Source organism: Eleginops maclovinus, chromosome 21 (assembly GCF_036324505.1).
Source record: "Eleginops maclovinus isolate JMC-PN-2008 ecotype Puerto Natales chromosome 21, JC_Emac_rtc_rv5, whole genome shotgun sequence".
NCBI lineage: Eukaryota > Metazoa > Chordata > Actinopteri > Perciformes > Eleginopidae > Eleginops > Eleginops maclovinus.
This window is the reverse complement of record NC_086369.1, coordinates 6,874,026-6,901,080: the sequence shown is the minus strand read 5'-3', so window position 1 is coordinate 6,901,080 and position 27,055 is coordinate 6,874,026. Positions and strand designations below refer to the sequence as shown.

General features: G+C 39.7%; 1 protein-coding gene across 6 annotated transcripts in view; it reads right to left on the bottom strand.

Moving 5' to 3' along the window:
* Window positions 1-4,869: 4,869 nt before the first annotated feature.
* Window positions 4,870-27,055, bottom strand: part of LOC134858175 (RNA-binding Raly-like protein) — an 87,454-nt gene continuing 65,268 nt past the window's right edge. For 3 of the 6 annotated variants that reach the window (XM_063874082.1, XM_063874081.1, XM_063874087.1), the window contains 7 exons: window positions 20,728-20,803; window positions 19,685-19,732; window positions 17,982-18,157; window positions 12,424-12,540; window positions 10,983-11,152; window positions 9,143-9,181; window positions 4,870-7,467 (listed from right to left, as the gene is read on the bottom strand). In XM_063874082.1, coding sequence (XP_063730152.1) covers window positions 9,149-9,181; window positions 10,983-11,152; window positions 12,424-12,540; window positions 17,982-18,157; window positions 19,685-19,732; window positions 20,728-20,803 — 620 coding nt within the window. In that variant the 3' untranslated portion in view covers window positions 4,870-7,467; window positions 9,143-9,148. The remainder of the gene's footprint in view (window positions 7,468-9,142; window positions 9,182-10,982; window positions 11,153-12,423; window positions 12,541-17,981; window positions 18,158-19,684; window positions 19,733-20,727; window positions 20,804-27,055) is intronic. The other 3 variants (XM_063874085.1, XM_063874083.1, XM_063874086.1) reach the window with 3 other exon arrangements.

Genomic DNA, 27,055 nt, shown 5'->3' with positions numbered 1-27,055 from the left:
TATTCTTTTTAGATCTACCTTTATTTTTCAACTAGGATACAAACAGTATAAAATAATGTATAGGATTAAGCTAGAGCATGAGTTTTCACCCAAGTGCTGCTTCTAAATTTGTTGTTAAACTGTCTGCAAAAGAAGTACATTTTTCCATCATCATATGTTTATAGAGCTATGTATTACTCTGAGCTACAGAATCTATTTTAAAATACTTTTATTGGTTTTTAAAGCTCTTAATGGTCTTGGGCCTGGATATTAATCGGATTTGCTTCTAACCTATGAGCCCTAGAACCCTCAGGTCTTCTGGTACCGGCATTCTGATCATGCGAAAAGTGAAAACAAAGACCCACAGTGAGGCGTATATTTATTATTACGGCCCGTGACAGTGGAACAGCCTCCCAGAGGACCTGAGGGCGGCAGAGAGCGTTCGTATTTTTAAGAGCAAACCTTTTTAATTTTGCTTTCATCTGAATTGTATTTTATTCTTATTTTTTTTCTTTTTATTGTGAGTGTGTATGTATGTTTGTGTATGAACAGTATGTACGCATACATATATATATATATATATATATATATATATATATATATATATGTATATATATATATATTTTCTTTCATTGTAAAGCTATGGGTTGAATTGATTAGTAACCGGGAAGAAGTAGATTTCGTTTCTATTTGTGAATTGTCTGTGTTTTTGTGAAGCATTTTGTGTTACCACTGTGCATGAAAGGTGCTATACAGTAAATCTTGATTTGATTTGAACATTAACATATGCATATGTGAACACTAGTGTCATCACTCAAAATTGGTTGGAGACAATCAAGAATAAGTGGAATGAAGGAATCTGCTGGTTGATGGTTGTGCCACAGATTAATACATATATTTTAAATTTCAAACATCAACCTATTACTGGAGATGCCCAACTGACCTGCAGTAGAAGCCCAAGCGTTAATCTATATTTTATTCCCACAGTAGTGAAAGTGAAAAAATCAATATTGCAGAAGTTAAACAGCGCGAGTGGAATTTAAATCATGTAGTCATTTTCATTCCAAGGCTCAAAATCCCATGGCTGAATATCTTCACTTCAGAAGCCTCAGTCATTTCTGTATAAATGAATAAACTCCGGTGCATTAGGCAGGGGTGAGACGTTTCCTCATATATAGGTTAAAAGGGAACAGCTGTGTGCGACCATGCCAGCCGTGGTGCCGTGAACTTGATACAGCGGCTAATTGTGTGTGGCATTGTAGTCGGCCCTCATTAACCTGACTGCTTTACCGTTTACTGGGGGAAAATGTGAGGGGGGGGGGGGGGGGGTTGGGAATTTAAGTCAGCCATCTGTTGCCGCCTAGCTTCCTTAACACAGTCGCTAACAGAGTGGAAGTGACATACTGACACCTTTGAGGGACATTTACGTTTTACTCTCATAACCTGCAGACCATCTTTGAAGCCACTATATTCGCTCAGGAATTAAAAGGCATTCAATATCATTTGTTTTTAATCGTTATTTTATTGAGGCAGCTGTCGATTTTACAATTGAATGTCGCAAAAACACTGTACGTTTTGATAAATCCAGCATAAATTGGTCTTTTTTTTTAACTGCATGTCTTTTTTTTTGTATGAAGCCCTTGACATCAGAACTCTGCCAGCTCAGGAAGTGCTGAGGAAATGATTTTCAGAAGTGGACACAATCAAAACAAAATATTCCATGTGGACTAAAAACCTATCCAGCTGTGAAAATGCTCTGGGTCACACATGGAACCGACTTGCACACACAAGAGCTTCCAGGAGAATGTTGCTGTTTACCAGAAAAAATGTCTTCCCAGCTGTGCCTTTCAGGACAATGTGGGTTGATTGCAAATGCTGCTCTGCTGACTCAGGGTCAGAATAAGCCTTTAGGTCACGTTGTGTGTTCCCAAATGAAGCACGAGAACTGGACAGTTTGTTAATCGGGCTGAGGGCAGGTGTGTGTTTGGAGACTCGAACTGAGGACACAAGTACAAGTCCCATATGTGCTGCACAAGTGCCTTTAGGCATGAGAACGATTCTACGGCACCTGATGGAGGTGACCATGAACTTCTTGCAAAGATGTTCAAACAGAAATAATATTAAGCCACACAGATCAACTAAATCAAATCTTTTTCAATACCTTTCCACATGTTGCTTTAACTGGAAGGATTTTCATGAACGCTAGGAACTCGATCAACTTGTGGTTTCATGAATCTTTGATATAAACATTCAATGAAATCTCGGTCTGGGCCAGTTGGAGATCTGGACGTCTTTCTCAACACTTTTCTAAAAACACATTCTAACAGGTTCAGAAGAAGTCGCTGGAGGCACAGAGTTATTTCGTCATAGACAGAAAACAAAGTCTGAGCAGACTCCGGGATCGTACTACTAAACAAACCTTGTACTATCACTTTTACAGCTAAAGCCTTCTTGTTCCTTATTGGTTGACCTTGGTGAAGCACGACAAACCACCTCCCCGACACTTGACCTTGTTAGTTTTGTAGCACGAGAGAGTGGAGTTTAACTTTCCTTCCGTAGGGAGGGCCCTGTATACAGACCTTAGCAGCGGAGCCCTCTACTCTCTTCCACATGAAGTTACACACACATTCTGATGGAAACACTGTCCTGACTGTGTACACACCCTCAATAACACCATATTGTTATACTGTATAATAGTGAGTAAGTATTATACTGAATAATACCTTTATTTTCTAATAGAGAGTATTTCTTCAAAGGGAGTTCTACTCCAACAAAATACCATTATCCTTTTTATAGCTGTACTGTAACTACTCCACTGTCAGTTTTCAGTGTTTTTCATATATTCACGTGACTTTAAAATGATCTATTTAGCTTAATCCTAATGCTGCATATTAAACACAAGAACTACTAACTGGGACTTCTAACCAGTTATAGGATGTGACAAAAATAGCATGAAGGTTTAAAGCCCCTGAAATTTGGTTTATATATTAAGTATAATAAAGGTTTGTGAGAAAAAAATCGACTCCAAACGTGAATAATAGTATTTATTGATTCTCAAAGACTGAACTCATGTGTTCATTAGGATTGTGTGGGAGTGTTTTCATTCAATTTGGTTGGCAGCAACCAAATAATCTACCAACTTCCACCTGTTTTAATGTAACAAATCCCTGATTGAGCTCACCTGTTTCTAATTGAGTTTGACACAGTTCACATAAATGAGAGGAGAAACTATTTGTCAATCAGTTTCTCTGAAGAATTCAGCAAAACATCATTAAATTAAGAATATACAAGAGAAACATGAAATCATTTCCTTGTTTTCATTTCATACATCCTGTAGTTCATCACATATTCTTATCAATTCTTGGATCAACAGGCAAGTTCAAAATACATTTCAAAATTCCCATTACTCAAAAAGGGGGCAACATAGGCTTATCAAAAGCAACACTCAACATGTAATAGAAGCTTTTTTCATCTGCAGTTCTTTCACACGTAGAACTTATACCCTTAATATGAGTATTTGTGTCATTGACTGATTCTTATAATGATTTACTGCCATTAGTGGGGAGTAGAATGACCTGCCAGAGGTGGATCTATGCAGCTGTGGCCAGATTGCATTAGTATGCTTCTCACAGAACAGTGGCAGCCTGGTGCTCTTAGTGAAATACAAGATGACAAGCTGCCTTCATGGTGTCCACTTTTCTGCCGACTGATGCTAATTTGACATCTTTTCACACATGGCACTGTAAACTTGTTAAAGTGTCATTTCAATGGCAGCGGAGCCACACGTGCTGCATAATCAACGGTATAAATTATGATTAAATAGGCGGTTTGCATTGAAGGAAGATGGATGGTAGTGAGTGGAGAGAATGGGATTTTTAAAGTCTCACCCAATAAGGATGCAGCAAATAGTTACATACATGTTTACCCAACCTATAATTACCATGTCTGCCTTTGTGTGCAGACCTAAAAGCTCCCGTATTATACTATATTTGAACAATATAGTACAGGGCCATATCTGTACAAAACATGTCTCTGAAGTGATTTGCTTAAAATACCAAACAGATCACCAATTGGAGCCATGCCTCATACCCCTCTATTTCAGCCCTGTTACAAAAGGGCTGATTCTGGGTCAGCTGCTGGCCACATGCAAGCAGTGAGTTCTGCAAAGAGAAGGGTGCTTACCGGCAGAAACTCAGCTAAATGCTGCCGTGATTAAAAGCCATATTATGTTCCAAACCACATCAAGCATTATCCTGAACAGTATGGAGCTCAAACATTTCTCTCTCGCGGGTTTTCCACAAGGACAGGACCTTTTCTATCCAACAGCGATGCTTGCTAATGTAAACACAGACCATATTACTTCCAAAACACGTCGCAAATTGTTTCTGAGACAGCACATGGCTTGACATGTTCATCCTTCAGTGTTTACCGCTAGAACAGTGCCATTATATGTATTAATATATATAGCATTTTACTTTCCCGTAGACATCCTGCTGAATACACAGACACACAGCTGGGGAGGGGATTCAGCTAGCTGACTGTATATGGGGGACGATAGGTTGGGATATGGGCGGGACGCTGCCAGGAGTTCAATGTAAAGCCAGCCCACATTTCAGTTATGACGTCATATCGGCAGCAAATCTGGATCAGCTCGTTTCTACCCCCGTTTTTAGAGATGTGGGTAAGGAGGAAAAGAGAGAGGGTTGTGTTTTCTGACACTTTGTGAGTCTCCTAACACAGCGGGGACATATTTATGTGTAAAAGACAGCAAAAAGTGCATTTTGCATAATAGGGAACCTTTAACAATAAAGCCAAAAGCTTCCTTTGCCTTTAATTCACATTTATTTGTAAAATAAAGTGTTGATCATTGAATCATTTGACTACTTAATTATATGACACAAACATTTTATTGACCGAAAGAACACAAATAGTTATCTACAATGACAAGGACTTTTATAGCCGTACAACAGTTGAATTACACTGTTTTTTTATACATGAACTGAAAATACAAAGTTACAGTAAACATGCCTTTTGATAAAAATATCTTTACAAAAAATGTACATTTCTATACAACAGTTGTCAGTTACACTATCTCTACAGGCCCCATGATTCTGGGTACAACCTGCAACCACTCCTACAAACTGTCAGTATATCATTTCAGCAATATTTTAAACTCAATAAAAGGTTTCTCTTTTTCTTTCATTTGAAATAAACACAGGAAGGATTATTTACAGGTAAAACTTAAAGGATTTTTGAGCCAGTGACCTAGATCATTTACAACAGATAAAAGCAATGAGGTTTTTATTATATTTTTTGAAGCATTTTTGCAAAATATTTCACACGTCACCATACTGCTCAGTAAGTAACAGGCTACCAGCAAAAAAGATAAACATGTAGCAGAGCCATTTCCCTTAGACATGTCTTTGGATACAAAAATAGTGCTAAATATTACACATTATCATCATTCACCAGACATTTATTTTGAGCTGCAGGACAGACATTTCTTTTTTTTTTCAGGCAGCACTGCCAGGTTGGACTGTTGTGCAAGGCGACCGTTCCTTCACATTTAATTCATTCTCTGTGAAGAAGGGTCAGTAATAACCCAAAAAAAAAACTCCCTGTGGTTTGGTTTTATTTGCTCAGGTTTGGTGATCATAAGAAAAGGTTCAAAGGTGTTTTGTGGTCCAAAACATTGAGCAATTACATTTAAAACACCCTTATCGAGGCTAGTATTCCAATGTTTTCATAGGGATAATGAGAACATTGTGTCAAACAGTAAAAAAAAAAAAAAGCCCTGCACTCATTTTTTATTACCGAGCGTCTAAGGGGCACATATCTCAAAACCTGTGCAGAGAGAACCATAGTTATCTGCTCTACTAGACAAAAATCTTGTTTTATTTTTCAGTTTTTTGGGTGAAACAAATCAAATCTAATGATGCCTCATATTATTCAACATTTACATCAGCTCACGACTGCTAATATTCAGTCAACTGGTCGTTATCCAAAGACAACAGGCCTGTGCGCTTTGATACTTGAAAGAAACCCTTAAGGAGGAAGAATTTTACACAGTACAGGGAAGCTTTACAAGCAGAGAGAAGTAGAGCTGCTGCAGTCTAAGGACAATGATGGAGGTTAATGAGCGTTTAATAAGAAGCTGTATAATTAACAGCTGGGATTAATGTTGTTAGCCCACTAGCCTTTTCTTTCAACCCTATCTAACTGACAGTATACCAGGTGTGGCAACTGATGATTCAATTTGCAGCAGTTTGTTGATAATCAGGTTGGTTAAAATCACTTAAGCCATATAAGGGATTTTTGCACCACAGCTGCTCCACATGGGAACAATGCACAAAATAAGCTGGCAGATATTATGACGCACCAAGTGAGTGGACAAATCAACCAATGCTGGCCAGATTATCTTTCATTTAAACAGGTTTTTTTTTCTATTAGAGTAATGGGATACTGTGTTGTATTTTCTCACTATTTGCTTAGGTTGCTTAGGTTAGGCCAATGTATCATTTTTTACCATTACACATGTATTCCAAATATAACCAATCCAAAAGACAGATCACATACTTCTATAACATCAAAGAGTCTCGATATATAATTAAAAAAAACCTTGGCTTGCACTTTTGCCTGAGCAGAATCAAATCAAAATGCAGTGAGGGTTAGTAGAGGAGAATGAATAAGGGGTCTTGGCTCCTGAACAGCAGCAGTGCATGTTGGGATGCACAGGCTGAGCAGGGAGGAGTGCGTTGAGACGTTGGGGCATTGCTCCCTGGCAGGACGCCTGTGCCAGTGTTGGCTCTCTACCGCTCTAGGAAATTTCTGCTTTGAAAGTTGGCAGGGGTTGGAATGTATGATGGAACAGCCCCACAGGGTATTTGTGTGATAAATGGATAAGCTGGATAAAGTTATGCTCGTAGCTCATGGCTTATGCACTGGAAAAAGCAGACCCAGACGGCACCAATGTTTCATTCGTTTTGTGAATCTCATACTGCGGTCGCAGATTGTTCTAGTCATTTGATCTTCAAGCAACAACAGAAATGAAATACACTTTGTGAAATTACATTGCAAACACATTTCATATGGTAAATTAACAATGTCATGTTCCCTTTCGTTCCACGTAATTCAATTTGCAAATCTGAATAAAAAGCCTTTTTTTTTTTACATTCCCATAACTATTTATTTTCTCAGCAACAGGATTAGCGCATAATACTCTCAGCCTCCTGCAATGAAATATAAGTCGCACAGAATATCCATGAGGTGGCCGCTGCATGAAAATGAGTCTTGAATAGATTTTCTTCAGAGAGCACATCACGTTGGCTTTGTGCTTCAGAGTTTGGAATCTAAATGTGATTCAGCATCTCTTGAATACAATTTACAGTCCAGTATGAGAGTCTTCATCCCTCAGATTTTTTTTTTTCTGTCTCTTGAAAGCGACGATGAATTCTAATACCACCAACCGGGAGTGTTTGCTGCCTCATCCTGAAGAGACAAAGAAGAAAAACTGATGAAAACACACATTACAGAACCGCATCTCCTCCTAAAACATGGTGGCTATTTATAATGCAGTTAATCTGATGAGGATTACGCTGAGTTGTAAAGCTTTTCCATTTTGAAATATCTTGGAAAGTGCAAAAATATTTTTCTGGTTTAAAGCTGCCTTCCTAATCCTACTGGACATGACTTACTGAAGTTCGTCTCACTGTGATTTCGTATAACCATATTCATATAATTTCCGCGACCTTGACTAGGATTTCAGGCTTGTAAATGCATGTGCTGTGAGGAGGTTCTGGTGAATTGGCTACTGATAGAGTTTTGAAAAGTCAGACATGAGGAAAAGAAATGTAAATCTTAAGTGTAACACGGCAAGAACTGGGACACTAGACGCCTAGAAAAGCAGATGGGGAAATCAGTAGGGGGTTAGCTATGAAAACTTCAGCTAATGTCAGATAAATTACAACATAAACATGGAAGTGAGAGCAACCAACAAATCTTTTAAGGTGAAGGGAACAGATTAATTTAATAAATTCATCCGCAAACCCATCATAAATCAAGCCAACAAAACGTCTCACACAAAAGAATTAAAGCTAGCAAGCTAACATTTAGAAAGAGATAAGCTAATGCTCACATTACTGCTAATTGTCTTCCTTACAGTTTGCTTTACACGATGATAAAACCAACATGATCATACAAGTTTAAGAGATGTAGGGCTACTGGGGAGCTGACTTTCTTACATTTAAGGAAAGATTAAGGGTAGCCATTCCCCTCGGTTTTATATGTGCGCTAAGCAAAGCTAGCTTGCTGGAGCTAGCATCATATTTTGTGAACAGACTTGACAGTGGCATTGATCTTTAGGAATGGTGAACCGAAAAAGCTACAAAAGCATCATTTTTAAGTATTGTTTTCAAGCTAAACTTGAACAGTGAGTGAAAAAGAAAGATACAAGTTAATGTCCTTAATCGAGGATTACTTGTTTTGATTGTATTCATTAATAAAGAACTAATTAGGAACACATTGTCTGTTCATTTAGCCACAACACCTTGGAGGGCAGAGTCTACACACCCTTGTGTCAGCCCACAATTGTACATCTATAATGCATAAAATGACAAATGTGACCAACATTTTAATGTATTTTTTGTCAAAACGACTTAAGAATAAATCAAAGTCAGGGGTAAAAATGAACTATTGATTTCTTTCGCTCAACAGGAAGCCAAGGAAGAGTTAAACAGAGCTTACATAAACTCATATATACAGCTGAGCACCCCCGCTACATGGAGCCGGCCAGCAGCGAGCCAACTGATGATGTTGGTGCATCATTACCCTCACCCTGACAGGCGAGAGCAGGAAACTCTCTACCTAAGGCCTCACCATTCATACCCCCTTCCACACAATTCAATTAGATGAATGTTGTTTATGGGCAGTTCTGGCTCATTGGAATGCCATTATTGCTCTCTCTGTTGAATTCCGCATTAGCTGCCCTTCAGTGGAGCTGGTCTTTTAAATGTCATAGAGCTTATGACTTAGAAGATGATTAACGAATGTTTAGAGATGCTCAAGACACAGCTCAGTGGTTAAGGTTTTTAATGAGGGGCTTGAAGAGTGGCTGCAGTGTAATAGAACAAACTCACAGATCCTGTAATGGATTAATAAACCTCACCTGATCTCAGTTGTCAATATCCGATACATGGTTCTCTATCTGAAAAGAAAGGAGAGGGAAATAAAAGATATGGAAATGATTTAGCGTTTTGAGCCGAGCAAGTTGTATTTCATTCTTTCTAAAAGGTCATCGCCGCTGTACGGTGAACAAGCGCAGCCATGCCAGCCTGCGAGAACAGTCTTTGGGGCGTACATTATCATGGTGTGCGATCAGTGTGACCTTCAGAAAACAAATACATCTTTACCACCATGTCTCTGAAAAATAATGTCTCCCATTAGCGGGGGCACCAAGCTTTCATCAAGGATAGCATGTCTGCTTAATGGCTAATAACTATATCTTTATAGAGAAAGCATGGTCAAACCCATGCAACAGAACACAGGGAGAACAGAGGATAATTATCTAGATTTCAATGCTTGAACAGCAGTGTGGTGTGAAAGTAAATGCTGAACCAAAAACTTGTTTCATATGCAGCCGTGAGGAAATAAAACACACAGCATTTAAATATCTGCCTTCAGTTCAGTTGGTTACCTTTCTTGCATTTATCGGACCTTTTTTGCACAAGCAATTGTACAGCATGTGCCTACAAAAAGATGAAAAATATTCTCTAATGGTATTACATTGATTATGGAAAACGTCCAATTATACAAGTTTATTCAAATCCAGTTGTTGATGGCCATGTTTTCAAAGTTTTATTTAATTTAAACATTTTGAGGACTGATATTGGTAAAACATGTGAAATTTGTGGGTGGCTCTGTCTCTTTGAAGCTAATGGTTGCAGAAAAATATGATTTCTGTAGAGTAGATTTACTCAAGTACTGTACTTATACTGTTTTCTTTTCTTTTACTTACACTACTTTTATTTAATACCTTCAGTTACTTTGGATTTTGAATAATGATGTGAAATATAATCAACCCTTAATCAGACTTTAGTTCCACCTGGAGTAAATTCAGCAGCTACCCTGCAGTATACACAGTCATTAAAACTAGCTGCACCTTTACCAGCTTTAATGACGCTTTAATGATCAATAATTATAAAATATATCATGTATATTAATCTGAAATGGACTAATTTACATAATGAGTTTTGGGATATTTTGATGCTAGTACTTTTACTCGAGTAACATTTTGATTGCAGGGCTTTTAATTTTACTGAAGTACAAGATCTGAGTACTTCTCCCACCTCTGGTTTCTGGTGATTATCACTGAGAAATATATTTAAACCTAGTTTTGTACAACAAAATTAAAATAAAATAAAAGAACCGTCCATGAATGTAAACAGACATTAGGTAACAATTTTAATCAGCATTACTGAATAACACAACACATAAATATGAGATTCATTACTAAATAATTACACTGTGAGAAAAGGAGGATAATTGCAATCAAAATGAATAAACTGTTTTATTTTCATCAGATATAAAACTTAAATCAGATGAGCTCCAGTTGGTTTCTCCATACAGGTCCTACTTCCTCAGCAACCTTGTGTACAAGGTTCACAGCTCCCCACAGTCAGATTCACACCGGTGGTCTTAAGCGCTCCTCTGTGTGTTTGAGCCCTCTGCTTCAATTATAGCCCGGAAGTTTGTGTGTGTATGTGTGTGTCTGTGTGTGGGCTTGTGAAGGGCCTGGCTTCCAGTGTGATAGAGGGTCAACAGGGAGAAACTGTCAGTCCACAAGCTCTCACCGTTCAGTCATGTGAAGCCCCGCTCTCTCAGATCTGCAGCCATGAATAATTCTGTAAAATTAACTTTCAGAATGCGAGAACTGTCTGCCCACTTGAGATCTCCGAAAGTGCCTTGCTCTCTGCCTCCCTGTCACGCCTGTCAGCCGCTTCTCTTACCAGATGGTGGCTGCCCTCCTCGTCGTACTCGTCCTCGCCTCCATCGGTCATCTCTCCCGCCTCCATCTCCAGAGCCCCATCTCCCGCCTCTTCCCCAGAGTTCTCTGCCGTCTCTGACACAGACTCCTCATGCAGGGAGTCGCAGTTGTCCTCGTACTTTCTCTGAGCTTCTGAGTGAGAAAGAAGGGCAAAGAGACATTTTGTGAAAGCAGTTTTTTTGGTTCGCACAGCAGTTAAAAGAAAGTTTAGTTGACTGCCTTTTTCTGTTTTTAAAACCTGTGCAGAAATGTGATGCCCCCACTATCGTTCCCAAGAGGACGTGCTGCTACAAAAGCTCGGCTGGACAGAAGAGGTTTGACCTCAACAAGTGATGTGTCCAGTGTCAACACTGTAGTTTATCATCTAAAAGAGACACTGTTGCCAATGCAGCTGTGTATACCAGCTGCTGAATTCACACAACCTGTACAACCGCAACGCAATCGAAGCCTCTATTTTTAGCATTCCAGCTAACACCAATAAAACATGATTGGAAAAAGTGTAGGCACTGACAAAGGGCTGCAGTTTCTGCTGTTGATGTGCCTCTTTCGTTGTGTAGGCAAAAAAGTTAGCACTCATTGCTAAGCGGGGAAACACTTCTGGTATATCATTCAGTTACAATTTTGGGGAATCAAAGTGAATTTAGCACCGAAGTGTAAAACTAATTCTGTGTCATTAAACAGCTAATGAGTATCTGTTTGTGTTCCAAACTCTGCAGGATCGTTCGTCCTTTCTTTTATCTATGTTTGACCCTGAATGATAAAGCTCCAGGATGACGTGTGAATTTTTCCTCAAGTTAATAGCCATGATAAATTGCATCATTATAACAGCTCATGACATAAAGTGCTGGGGGCTATATATAGGCCTACCACATTATGTTACATACTGCATTCTCTGTTGAAATGAAAGAAATGATGAATCATGTCGCAGCCTAAGCATAGTTAATCAAATATTGCTCCATGCTTGAAGCTGATAGCTTTTAGAAGCAAACATCCATCTCCATTCAAAAGGAAAACCTTGATTCTGTCAGTTTATTTTAGTATCTAGTGAAGTTTTCATGTTTGCTTTGAAAAAAAAAATCACACTTTGCTGGAAGGAGGGATTTGTGTGATTTAATGGTGATGGAATTCAAATAAAAAAAGATTGAGAGCTCAAATAAAGCTCCTGGGGACTATTGTACCCTGCATGCTGTCTAAGTGACCTTCACTAGTAGACTGTCCTCTAGTGTAGATCATATATTAAGACCTCAAAAAAAACGTGGCGTCAGCGTGGGGTTGACACCTGTCTGCAGTTATGACGGAGAGCTCTACGTCTCTTATCTCCCAAAATGTCACAAAGACTTATGGCCAGCGTATGCTCTTAATTTCCTTCCCCCCCTGCCGCTCTGATTCGTGTTGCTTCTCACCGGACTCGGCTCTCTGCTGCTTTTCGATCTTCTCCAGGCGTCCCAGCAAAGAGTCGATCTTGAACTTGATCTGCGTGAGCTCCCGCTTTATAGTCTGAAGCTGGTCCGTCTTCACTGCTGAGGGACGGAAACAAAAAAAAAACACAGATTTATAGCAACTTTAAGTTGTCCTCATTTTATTCCTGCAGTCATTTTAATGGCCGTGCTTCACACAGTTTTATCACACACCGCATGCTGTCATCTGTTAATGCTCTTAGTTTTGGATATCATGTCTTCGCTCTGAGTCACTCTATCCTAAGGGAAAACATCTCATCTGGCCATCTGTAAAGTCACCCTGCTGAAAATATAGACCTGCTGCTTTCCATTTGAAGATTAGTGCACAGCTTACGCCCACCATGCTGTGCAGTTCTGCTCAAGTTTTGCACCAAAATGCCAATCTCAGAACATACTCCATGCTGTATTTCAGCTGGCTCCGGTGATTATACTAAGCAAGGATATTTCATACACTTAGGGAAAGTATCTGCTTGGATGTGCATATTGTGAATATCAGGGATCTTAAAGTTGTAATCCTTTTATTTATATTTTTAGAAAGTACTTAGGATCTCCCTTTCAGCAGAAGCCATTTAATGTATTCATATTCTGTTTATACTGGGTCTGTTGTGATTGGTAGACCTATTACAGATGCCCCGCCCCTTATCCTAACACATACTATGTGTTGGAGTGCTAGCCAATAGAAGTGCGAGTGTGTCAAGTGTCAGAATTGAACAAAATTGTTTAATGGAGGCGTTTTGAAGTGTGTCTGTTCTCCTGTTTTATTTTGAAAAGTGTTCACCTGTTCTGTCACCTGGGGCCTTTGTGTTTTCCCTCCCCAGCCCAGCTGTGTCTTGTCCTTTGATTAGTTCTGCATGTATTTAAGTTCTGTTTCTTCTGTCGGTGTAGTGGGTTCTTTGAGATAACTAGGGAGAGAGTTATGGTTCAAATCAGCCTATGTACTTTGAAAAAGGTCATGCTAAGTTAAAACCATTGTCTCTGCTGCACTTGAGTCCAACCTGCTCTGCTAAACCCTGACAAAAACACACTGCAGGGAGGGGAAGAAACCTAAAAAGCATAATAAGGCATCTTTAAAAGAGGTTTGCTGGGCATAACATTGGATGGCTCTTGTTTTGAAGCAGTCACAGACAGGCCTTGTTAGCATATACTGCAGTAGCTTTTTTAATTTCAACAGAGTAGCTTCTAGAGAACCATACAATTAACAATGAGTGTTGCAAAATTAGGAAGAACTCAATTTCTTAAGGAGTTTGTAACTTCTAAAAACTTAAATAAATTGCTATTAGTAAACATGACTGTCAATGCTTCTTGAGTTCAAAGAATTATAACAAAAAAAATGCTATTGTAGTTTTCCTGGTTAAATTGAACTTCTATCTGGGAGTGTGTCATACAGTGTTCAAAAACAACCATTTCTTTAGAAAATGAAATAATTTGTAACATAATGTAGAGTCTTGTATTTAGGGCAACACATCACAGCTTGACATAGAAAAGATCAACTTATTTTACAGGCAGGCAATCAAAAATGAATGAAATATGGTTTCTAAATATGCATGAATGTTGACTTGAGTAAAAAACCAGAGCTAACTTAACTCAAGGAACTGTCCCAGATAATGGTCTCTGTGGCAGCAAATTAAGTCCTCTTAACAAATTATTTAACAAGTATGGGACCCGTAAAATACCAGACTAAAATCCTAGCAGCATAATATAAATGTGACACATGGAGAAAAGTCACTGAAAATGTAGGATTTGTGAGGGGAAGCGGCTAATTCACTGTATGAAATATCAACATGCATATATAAATATATAACATATAATGAAAGGTTGTTTTGTCTTGTTATCTCAACTTGAAACTTTTCACTTTGAAACACAAACTTAAACCAGTGTGTTAAAGTTGCTTACACACCCTTTCTGCAACTTTGCCCGACTATTGCCTCACTGTTAAACTGGTGCTTGAGAAACAGGGGGCACAATATGACCCCCCACAGCTTCTGTTTACTGCTTTTTGAATAAGTTATCTCCCCCTTCTGCTTTGCCAAAGTTTGAGTCTTAAGATCAATGTGTCATAACAAACAAATGCATGTGAAGGACGTAACCGTTAATTCAATCTGGACCAGCAAAACGCGGGTGTACTCCTGAACAGCTTGAACTGAGAAGATTAAAGAATTTAGACCATAAAAAGCAATAAAATAATCTTATCCCTTAACCCACGGCAGCTGAAATGTGTCATCTTCGGAGAGGAAGGGAAAAACAGAAAAGCAGAGGTTGAGAAGAGACATAAAATTCCCTCTGACACCTATCAGATTCCGTCAGGGCTGCAGAGGGGATGGATGAGTGTTCGGTAAACAAACCTACGAGTTCCTGTAAAGCTGCAGATGGGGGAAAAATGAGGAGCAGGAGACATGCAGAGAATCTTGTCAGGTATCATGTCGGCACGCCGCTCTTTAAGTGCATTCCTTTGATGTATATTTACACCCACACCACATCACAATGCAGATCCCCTCCTCATTCTGTTGCATAAAACATCTACGGTTGGAGATGTCGGTGCATGATAAACACTGACTGATAAGCTGACTGTAAACTAGCATTCCAAAAAATAATCTTTCACACTAATTCAGGGTGAAGAACAACACTGCCCAGGTAAGATCCGATACATACTTTAGGCTATTTGCTAAAACTGGATGATTAATGTGTGAACGTGACACAGGAAAGAAGGGGTGTAGAAAGCCCCCACTGAAAGCTATATTTTGGTAAATATCTGTGTGAAATCACTAGAATGTGGCTCATGTAGTTGTGTAACTTTAAAGCTGAAAATGGACTTTTTCTGGAGGGGAACAAAAGCACATAGATATACTCTGATATCACAATGGTGGGAAACACTGGAGTGTCTCTATCTCGGTGTACAAAGCAACATCCATAAATGCACACACATGTACACCCGCTTCCTTATTCCAACATTATCCCCGCTCGCTCTGGGCGGCTTACTTTGATGATAAGAATGTGTGGAACAGCTTCTAATTTATCTCCGCCTTCAGGTCTTTTTCCCTTTTGTGCTATCAGTCCCATAAGCTGCAGAGAGACAGCATACACATCCTTATCGACACAGCATCTTTAAATAGCCGGGTTTTGACGGAATAGGCGGAAATATTGTTATACAATAAGCCTTATGAATGAGATTTATGGAATGAGAATTGGATCTGATTTTAGATCCTCATGATGGAGCACATAGATTTTATTTTGGGAATAGTGAGGATGTTTCAAATCACTGATAATTAAACCGGACACAGAGCTTGGGGCTGGTGATGCTGATGTGATACACACTCTTAATGATAGTAGAAGGTTACAAGTTCAAACAGATGGATAACTGGAGGATTCTTGGAGAAAGTACTGATGTAACCCTACTACAGAATGAAACCCATACAATATGCATTTCATGTTCTAGTTTAATATCTGAATACACTAAACAGGCAGTATCCTGAATTGTTTTGCACTATTCAGAACATTTTGTAACAGGAGTGAATAAACCAGGGATGTCCAAACTTTTTTCACCGAGGGCAACGCACAGAAAAACATAGGGCTGGGCCCCTCACTAGAGGTGCGGTATATTGCCTCATAAGTTAAGTTATAAGTTAGCAAACTATATCAAATGTAGGTACATTACGCTTGAGAACTGAATATGCTTTAAGAAAACAAACAGCCCACATCACAGCTCTCCATAGGGTTTAATTTATTTAGTTGCTAGCTTCTTCCTTAAAACAGAGACCTCAGAATGCTTATAAGGGGAAATATGGAGGGTCTATTTTAAGCTTGTTATGAAAATAAGTTATTGGGCTTTTTTTTATAAACTAAGGCTTGCTAGAAAACGTTTTGACTGAATTTATTTGAAAATGTGGCTTATTTACACATGAATAATGCTGTGTGATAAATGTTGACACATATCTAAGAAGTACAATACAAGACGAGCACAAGTTTCAGGTGTGGGCCATTTTCCATTAGACTTTAATTAGCTGAGGGCCGCTTCAAAATGGACCACAGGCCGCATTTGGCCCCCGGGCCGTAGTTTGGACACCCCGGATAAAAACAATAAAAAAGATATGTTTGTGCTGTTAATACTATTTGGTCTTTAAAAATTCAACAAATTGTAAGAAGTGTTTAATCAAAACCCAATTTGAAACGGTAAAATCCGTCTAAGTATTTCGCTTATCATTGCAGCTCTACTTCAGTATCAGGCAAGACTTATTTTGACTGATATTGAAGACGCATTTGTTTGTCAGAGAGGAATATAATTGTGAAAAACTAGATTTTCGGCTTGATAAAAAATAGTAATTTTGAAATTTGAGGAAAAGAGAAAAAGGGAACATTAGGAGAGCAGTGCAACAGGGAAATTGGTACTATTCAGAATAACACAGGGTATTATAGACACGTTAAGGTCTTATTATAGAGAAGAGTATATCATATGATTGTGTAACATTTCCAACACAAGCAACCTTAAAGATGTAGTAATCATTCAGTCTTTCTTTAATAGGCTAAATGCGGCAAAAGCCAAATCTGTCTTCATTCACTGGCAATCAGCACTGGGCGTCAAAGAGGGTTTAATGTGGAAAACACAAATCTATCCATCTTCATGATCCCTGCCTCTGACAGCTGTTTCCATTCCCCCCTAAAGTGAAAAATTACTTGAACAGAGTACATAGTTTTAAAACTACCCCCGCTAACCCTTCCCCCTGTTCGGACAAGCTACCCCTTATTGTACTGTCCAATCTATCTAGGCCAGAGTCAATGCAAACAGGGATTTTTTTTCCACAGCACTGGCAGGAGCAAATTAGTAACACACTGCAGCAGCAGCAGCAGCGCTTAGACAGAGAGGAGAATTCATCGACTCTGTCCAAAAGGAGGATGGGAGATTTTTTTTCTTCTTCTCTATAAAACCCAACTGCAACTAGGTCTTCCTCACAGACCTCAACAAGCTGCTCGCGCTGATAACACTGGCTAGACAGGCAACAATGGAATAAACACTGGAGCCAATTACACAGGCCACGAATAGAGACTAACGTTTAGGGAAACACAGCTGACCACAGATCCACAGAGATGGCCCCAATCTCACATTAATTACATTTAGCATGTTAGAATGCATCACCGGTTAATGGATGGGATCCAGATGGATCCTGGGTGACAGCAATAGCTCGCCGAGTGAATAGTGCTGCTCGCGAAGCTCGGATTATATTTGTGTTTGCGACTTAGTGTTTTGCTCTACATTGCAGTGTGAGCTGCTGGAGTGAATGAAATAGCTTTTTATAGTGGCATAAGTAGCACAGCGGAATAATGCCAAGCCTTTTCTCTCTCGGAGCCCTGTTTTTATTTTTTAAGATTAGCATTTTAAGCCTTCTTTTTTGAAAAGGACAGAATGCCATTAGCGTAATTAGGTTTCGTCTCTTTTTGAAAAATCCATATTCAACAAAAGTCAAATCTGAGTGTAAACACAAGATAAGTAGAAAGCACCTTATTGTACGTACGTTTGAGCCCGGAGGAGGATGTGGGAGGTCTGGAGGACGAGGAGGAGGAAGAGGAGGATGTTTTGATGGGGAAGGAGGTCTTCCCGCGGCGGGAGGAGGGAGCGAGCACCCTGGAGCGCTTGACAGGGATCACGGCCCTCGGTGGGGGGGCCACTCTGCCATGGTAGTCAAAAAGCCTCAAGAAAAGAAGAAAGAAAATCAAAAAGATTCCACTTGACTTCATACACTTCTGCTATAAGTCACTAAAAGATGTGCTAAAGCATTTGCCATCTAAAAGCTTTTCCATTTATTTCTCACCTCTTTCTCAAGCCTATTATCTGTTCCCAGTATTGTTTTTCAAGATGGATTTTCTATGGATTTCTCTAGGGTTCTTTCACGGCAACCGTAAAACAAAAGGCAGACTTTGCAAATCCACCACCAGCTCTCTTCGTTACCGACTACCAAGGCCATTGCATGCATGCAAATAATCCCTTTACATTTCTTTGTGAAAGTGAAGAGGATGAAAACAAGAGGGTGCTTAATGTCAAATGAAGGCGTCAGCTTTGACTGTTCTCAGTGACAGTAGGAGTCTGTCACGGCTCTCAACAAGTTTGACATTTAGAAAGTGTCTCAACAGATAAGCAGTCAGATCACCAGCGGTTAAATGAGACCGAGGAAACAAGTGTCTTCCATCAGCCTCCCGTCGCATGCTTGATCTGTTTGGACATTTTGACATGTTGGCTATTTGAAGGAGAGACGGATACATCTGTCATGAGACGTCTAATGAGGGAGTCCTAAATAAAAGCGGGAAGACCTATTGATCGTCTGTAAACCACTCCCCTAAAAATGATTGTCCAATGGTCGGTCTAACTTGTATTCCTTCATGTGACATAGAAAAAGCAAAAGTATGTAAAAATTCTTTGAGGTTGGTGTTTTTTCGTAGACTTCTGAGAAAAACCGTATAGAAGCAACAATCATTAGCTACCCGGCTAACGATATTTGCTTGGAGCCAGTTCTTAGACTGATATTTGTGTCAAATGATTCATTTCTATTATTTAAAAAAACTGAATAAATGGGGCGAATCCTGCTAGCTCTTTCAAACAGTCAACTAGAGCACCAATGGTACATTTACACGTGACGAGCCTCGTCCCTCTTACAACCAACCAAAAACATCCTCCTCTGCCTCGCTAATGCTGCTTCCATGTCAGTACTGCTCGTCTGCCCTACTGCCGACCTCAGCTTCCACCCCAGCATCCACCTGTTGGCTCGGGGGGATAGTCATTTAATCATCACTTAATGTGCTATGTAAATCTGTTGAGTGATGATGTCGAGCCTAGACGCCAAACTCAATCTAATAAACATATCAAAGAAAAACGTGAGTTGTCTGACTGAAGTGCGTTAATGCAGCCAAGCAGTTCATTATTGCAAAGTCCAACCCTTCAGGCTCCTTTTAGATTCTGTTATGTAGTCAATTCATGACTACAATCTACATATTCATTCATTCAATGACAGTAAATTAGCTAGCTACCTCTAGTTTATCAAATCCGCTTTGTTCTTGTCTAAAATGATGTGTATAAAAATACTAAGAAGTTGTAAATGTGCCCCAATTATAAACTGCATGTGTGTGACAACCTAGCAACAGCGACTAATGGGCGTTGGGCTTAGGTTACAGTCAGCTGTTTCGTGTTAAATGTCAAATTTGATAACATAATGTGAATACATACCTGCTATAGAAATCATCCCTGTAGTACTCGTAATCAAATTCATAACCGCTATAAGAGACAAGCAGAGAGACAGGGGGGGGGGGGGGAAGAGCAGAGAGACGGGGGAAACAGACGAAGAAGAGATGAGATCTGTCAAAAGAAACTCAAGTTGTTTTGACTCTAATGGACATGCTCTAGTTAATGTCTTAAGCCCACCGCAGGTTAGGCAGCAGGCCGAAGCCACACTGGCATGCAAAGACCACAGATCAACAAAGAGTCTAAATAAAGGTTCAGAGGGGAAATACAGTCGGTGAATGAAAGGAAAAATCTTCTTTCTTAGACCCTGGAGAGGAAAAACCAATGTTAAGTACACTCAGGATGGCAACTCATTTAAAATTCAGAGAAGAAGTGCAAAGAGGGAGCTGTTTTGAAATGCTGAGAGTTGAAAAAGAATGCTGTTCTGAAATTCTCACAGGAGTTTTAATTAGTATTAATGTCTTTCTATTTCAACTTGAAGTGTTGTACTGTTGTTTTTTTCCTGTTCCATAATTGCTATATTACTTCCTGGCGGGTTTCAGCCGCAGCTATGAAATGCAAATGAGGGTTTATGGTAAAACAATGCATAAACTAATACATTTGTAAACAAAGATGAGCAATACAAGAAACCCACAATTCAGCAAAGAGCAAATTGGGGGGTTTAGAAACTTTTTTTGCCAATGGATACAGCATCTGAATGCACAATAGAGTGTCCCAGAGAATAAAAAAGCCTCCGTCACAGCCTGCAGTAAACAAGCTTTGATCCGTCTGTGACCAGGAGATGAGAACGGGGCAGAAAATCAGGGTCATGCTTAATGAAGCTTACACAACAGCATCTCCTCTGAGCTTTACAAACTCCAGTCAGTGCTGAAAGTAGGGAGAGCATTAAAACTCAATTAGAAATTCAAGGCTCAAACATAATAGGAATCCTCATATTCAAATATTGCTCTGCAGTTACATCAGCAGAAGACAGCAGGGTGTGGAGGATAGTTCATATTTATTTTAGGAGTATGGAGGGCAGATCTCACCTGTAAACAGCAGAGAGCGGCCGCTTGGAGCCTGCTTTGGGCCTGTAGGGCTTTGGCTCGCCCGCCATGTTTATGTCTGCAAAAGTAAAAACAAAGACGGAAAAACAAGTCAGCAATACTGAAAACTTATAATAATAGGTTTTGGTAAAACTTTATTGAGCATAAACAGCCAATAAATTGGAATTCAATAAATGTTTGTATTCAAAAACATCATTTTGTAAGAACATAACCACTGTCTTTTTAAATTATGGACACTTTAATGTGAATATGAATATTTGAATGTCGAAAAATGAAAATAAAAATAACGAAACAAGTGAAAAAAAAGATGTTGCAACTTCAATTGTGGTCACATTATATCTGAAATGTGAATTATTTCTCTATTACATTTAGAAATTACATTATTCCTATTACACTATTTGTATTTATAAATGTAGTAGTTAAAATATTGAAATGTACTTTAATACAGAGGGAGTTGTGCCTTAAATCTGCATTACAGCATTATATTGTGTTACTACTACGTATTAAATGTTTATAAACTCTTTATTTATGCAACATTTTGGGAAAAAGTCATTTGTTTCAGCTTATATAACCTTACTCTACAGTTAGCTGGGTTTTATTGGATTTCAGTAAATGTCTATCAAGACAACGTCTCCAGCCGCAGAGTAACCTAGTTTAAAAGAGGACAACTGTGTCAATGCAAGTGAAAAAAACATCCTTTCTCCAAACAGAGCTGGATCATGATAGTATTAATGGCTCTGTATTATAGCTGAAAACTCTAGCTGAGCACAAGAGAGTATAAAAGTCCCTGCCTCGTAATAAAAAGAGAGTGGTATTAATTCAACCATCTCTGTGCGGTTCCATTGTGAAGCTGAACTTTTCCTGAGACATTTGAATAAGCAATGTACAAAGCTGCAGTACTACAGACGTATAGTGCTAAGGTGCACCGCTGCGAGAGCCAATTTTCCGAGGCGAAACTGGACACCTTGCCACCGTGCACCGGAAAGATTACAAAATGGAATTCTTGTTGGGAGGCAGGACAGAATCCTTAAACACATAAAAACAATGAGAAAGAATAAGCACACGTAGAAAAAACTAACTCTAAGCCGGATGTTCCGGGAGCTTTGATTTATAGCCGACAGTTCGTTCTTTGGTATAAAAAGATACCATCAGGGTTTTGTGACAAAGCCAGTCAGTGATGCAGGAATTTTACAAATCGCCATACGTGCCTTGCCAAGGGTGTTGCAAGGTCCTTGTGTTTTTGTTTTGAGTGGCTTCCGGGAGAGGAGCCAGTGGGTCAAAACAAACCACCGGTCCAAAGAAAACCGCTCAAAAGGCAAGGACAATATTCCAGAAACCATATGGATGCAGTCATGAGGCTACATCCACAATGAAAGGGAATGATGCAGGAGAGTTTTCTTTTTATCATCTTAAGTAGCATTCGTATCATTACCAGAGGTTAGATGTGACGTCAAGGATTCATACAAATCTAAATGACAAAAGGCAGCAGAATTCAATCATCGGCTTTTATAAATTGTCTTTGATATCACACAACCTTTTGCAAGCATCTACAAACAGTAAGGTACACTGGAGAACCATTTCATAAATAAAATCAATTTACAAGGTGCCCCTGAGGGACCCAAACCAAGCCCCAGCTAAGTGCCTCCGGGGTGCACGGATTACTTAAAAAAGCACTACCTCACAAATTGTTGTTTTTCGCATTTGGCCATGTTCTCACTATCATTTTGTCCCTACAAGCAACACTCATTTGCAAAAATAATTTATGCGCATGCCCTGCCCCTCTCCTTCTCATCCAAATACCAAACAAGTGGGAAGCGCCCGGGATTCCCCCGGAGAGCAACTACTGCACGGTGGTGAAAATAAGCTACAGGCAAACTCACAGTCGCTGCTCTCGCGAGAAATAGGATTAAACCCTGCTTGGTTTGTACACGACTTACTTAGACATGCTAAAACACAGACTTGTTTCACAAAGTTGCGTGACTAAATGAGTGTGTAAGTGTGTGTGTGTGTTGAGATTAAGTGGCAACAGCTAACGAAGAAGTGAAGCTAACACGGAAGTGCCAAATACTTCGGACAACGGCTGGCAAAGCAAGTCAATACCCCCAGACTCCTACGTTAAATCAGCAGGAATAAACATGTTTACAGTCTGCATATTTCGGTCATTACAGCTCATTTAAATACCAACCCTTTAATTAGCCCATACCAATCGAGCAAAAATATAATTGGCATCCAAAACCTTAAAAATCTGTGACCCCAGATGTTGTTTTCTGAGTCGGTGTTACTTTCTGGGTTCTCTGTTGAGCCAAATCATTAGTATTCAGTCCAGCTATTAAGTCTAGCAGAGGAGAGCTTTTGCCGACTTTGACTGAGGCTGTCAGGATGTGTCTGGTTTAAGTGTTCAGTCCATTCGAACAATCAATACCACATTTTTCGGCAGGGTAAAAGTTCAATGTAGAGCCAAAAATAAGCGGATTTTACATATTGAGACAACATCTGCTCATCAAATAATTCTAATTAGTTTGGACTTGCGAAAAAGATATTTAGACTGCTAAATTGGTCTGTTATTATATTTTTGTCTATTTAATATTGGTTAGCAGCATAAACTGGCAAAAATCCGGCATTTCTGCTTGATAAAAAGGAGTAATTATGTTGTGGTTGTTATTAATGATCAATTAAATATATTAAGATAAGAGGTACTTTATTTTTCCCAAATTGGGATTCTTTTTCAATCCATCCAAACTGTTGGTTTTCATGGTTTAAGCTGCAGTCTACTAAAAAAAAATTCAGAAATCCATCACAAATCATTCAGAGATACTGAGCACTTCTTAGTTTTTGGGTTTGTAACCACATAATAATGGCCGTCAAAAAACAGCTGCACACTACTGCACCAGGGGTTCTTTCGGACTGCTGATTTCCTTCCGTTTGTGTAAAGGGCATTGGAGGAACCTAGACATGCTGTTAATGATCACGGTGATGCAGCTTTTAGCAGAACATGTTGTATCTGTGCAGCACAAAAGGCTGCTTTTTGATATGAATGAGATGAACCCAGGGCCAGGGACCACATGTGTGTGCTTTATTCTCCTCTTTCCTTTACCATTGGTTGGGTGGGAGCTGTCCGTGGTGCTGAACAAAGGGGGTCTATAAGGTCTGTTGCTCTGCTCTGTCTGCGCAGCAAAGAAAAACAAAAACGCTCTCGACCTTGTTGAACATACACATGATGCAATTTGTATTTTGCAGGCGTGAAATTATTTATAGATTTGGTATTGACTTTTCTATCTCACAGAGAGGGCTGTCTGTATATAGATACTGCACAAACACAACACTGAATAAATATTTTAGGCGCAACTGTTATTGGCTCAGTAATCGGGGGGAGAGAAAAGGTTATGGAGGTAAATTGCCGTGGAGGGAAAAAAGGCACAGAGTGTAAGTAATCTCTGAGGACAGACCTGTGTTCCCCTGTCAGGAAAACAAGGATCCGTGACTCCCCAGAGCCGCCTGCCCATGTGTTTTATTGGCCTCATTTGTTGCCTCACATCTCTGTCTCCCTCCGACTACTCGTGCTGCCTGATCTGCCGTCGGCCTCAACCCATCCCTCAACATCTCTTTCTCTATCTCACCCTTCCATTCCCTCGCACAACCAACGCCCCCCCTGTCATCCGTCACTCTCTCTCACTTCTTCCTGTGTCTCTGCGCGCACAGAGGAAGCTCATTATGGGACATTTCAGTGGTGAGCATCACCTGTGGACTCTTTTCTATTCCACACCTGTACCGACAAGTTCTTTTTCCTCCCCTCGTTCCATTAGCAAGGGATGAAAAACAGCCGAGTAATGGAAGTGTAGGCTTTGAATAAATCAGGGCCATATAGCAACATATTGCGGGGAGCTCACTGGGATTGGAAAGTACTCAACAGGACCAAAAAACATAAGGAGAGGGGGATTCTCGTTGGAATGCTGGGAACAGGAAGATACCTTATATTCCTGGAAGGAGAATGATTGAACCACTGGAGCAGCCACAAACATGCTGCACCTGCTGACTGCAATCTTTCCGTCTCTCATGCTCTCACCGTCTACGCTCGTCCTTTTCTCGTCCTCTCCGAACAGAGGAGAGAAAGCGAGCTCATAGCTTGAGGCTTCAGGGGGTAAGCTAACAAGCACCGGTCAGAGAGAAGGAGAGACGGATCATTTCAGCCAAAGAACCTCTTTGTTATAGTGTGGTCAGAATGCTAGAGCAATCTATTTATTTTTGGCAAGATGCTCTTCTCATCAGTCATCACTCTGGAGTAATGACAATTAAATCCCTCTGCTTTCAATAGCTCATTTTGCACAGGCCTTGCTTAAAAAAAAAGAGATCATTAAAACTATTGGAGACACATTGAAAATCACATCCATGGATGTAGTCAATCATAATCAAGATGAAAACTGTATCACTCATGAATAATTATAAGATCGATACAATTTACATCCAGAGCAGACATTCGGTGCTACGTCCTCACACCAAGGCTACTTAAAATAACACCAAGCATAAAGTTACAATCATTATTTATTTCAGAGTGTGTTACACTTTTTTTTGGCATGCAGTTTCCAGAAGGTGATCCTTAATATTAAACACATGACGGAATTGGATCTGAAAAAGGAACTGGATGAAAAGTAAGGGGATGACTGAAGTCTCTATAGTGTACTTAGGAACCATGAATGCCTAAACTAAATTCTAACGCAATCCATCCAATGGTTCTCATACATTGTTTAATACTGTGTATTAAATGACAGAATATGGGTTCAATTTGGATGAATTTGGAAAAGAATTGTGGCTTTCCAGTGTTCTGTATTGGCCTTCCTTCTCTGGCTTTAATCCGCAGCAGTGGTCAAGGCAACGGTGGCTTATTCTCATGGGTATTATAGGATTTGGAGCCGTCCACAATGCCAAACTGATTGAAAAAGCATGTATTCTCAGAAACAGGGTTGAGCTCGATATCATAACCGAGGGCCATGACATAAACCGAAATATTATAAGATTATATTTTGTGTTGTGTAGATAATATAAAGGTTGGAACAGAGATGTCCCTTAGTCATGCAGCTATGTCAAAAGCGATAACACCTGCAAAATGTAATTTGAAGGGCAGTTTTAATTATCTTAAACACCGTTCGGCCGTCAAGGTATGAAAATAATTCCCCCCCCTTGATAACCTATAAAGATTTGGTGTCACCTTTTTGATTCATATCGCAGGCGTGCAGCACAGCGACCAGGTGATTGACTGCAATAAACTCGGTTTTAGACGTATCATCGAGACCTTCAAGGAAATGAGAAATGTGCCCTTTACTTTTCCCCCCAAAAAAGTGGAAATTCCCCCTCGGACCAGAGCCGATGTCTCCACAACACATTTGTCACTTTTTGTCTTTGTGAGACGAGGAGAATATAATGAAAGAAAACACCAAAAAAACAAAAACATGCAGGGAAATAAAGAGATTGAGCAGGGGGGAGATACCGATCAGCTCCTTGTGGAAGAATAATTTCCCCGATGTCTTGCCCCCTTTCATTGTTATGCAAATGCCTCATTAGTGGGAGAAACATAAGCAAAGAGAGTAAAAAGAAGGGAAGAGAATGGATCAGGTGACGGATGTGCCGAGGGGACATGTAGGGATGTTGCCTCTGCTCTAGCTTGGTCGTCTTTGACTTAACTCCTCCTAACTCGACTGGTGGATATGCCTTTGTTGCTTTGATATATATCTGATAAAGGCCAGTAGGTATTAACCTGGTTTTAAATGACTACTTTATTGTCAGATGTCCTCAAAATCTCAGTATGGCATTCACAGTTGATCTTCCCTCAATGTGGAATCCTAAATTCCAGTCTTTTACTATTAGCCTTGTTCTTCCATTTCTGTGCCTCCTGTAGAGCCGTTAAACAAAGCCTCAAGGCAGTGCTGTCCCTTCAAACTGCATTTACCTCTCCCCTCTCAACACCAGCACGCAGCTTTTTTTTAACAACTCTCATCAACAGGAGAGCCGCAGCCGGCCAACACTGTGGATGTCTGTCGTCTAATTACAGTGGGGATAAAAGTGGCATGGGAGACAGAGGGCAATCTGCATATGAAAAGGTGCTCTTCTGAAAAACCTTTGAAAAATCTAATATGAAATGGAGCTATTGAGTACAACCGGGAAACAGGTTCAAGGTTAAGTGATGTGTCTGTACATTTCTCCATTTAAACGTGGAATTACTTTGCATCAATTATAGGCACGACTTTTAAAACTCATTACATGGAACATTTTGTAGAATTAATTTCATGCTATGTGGAAATTTACTTTGAGAACTTTA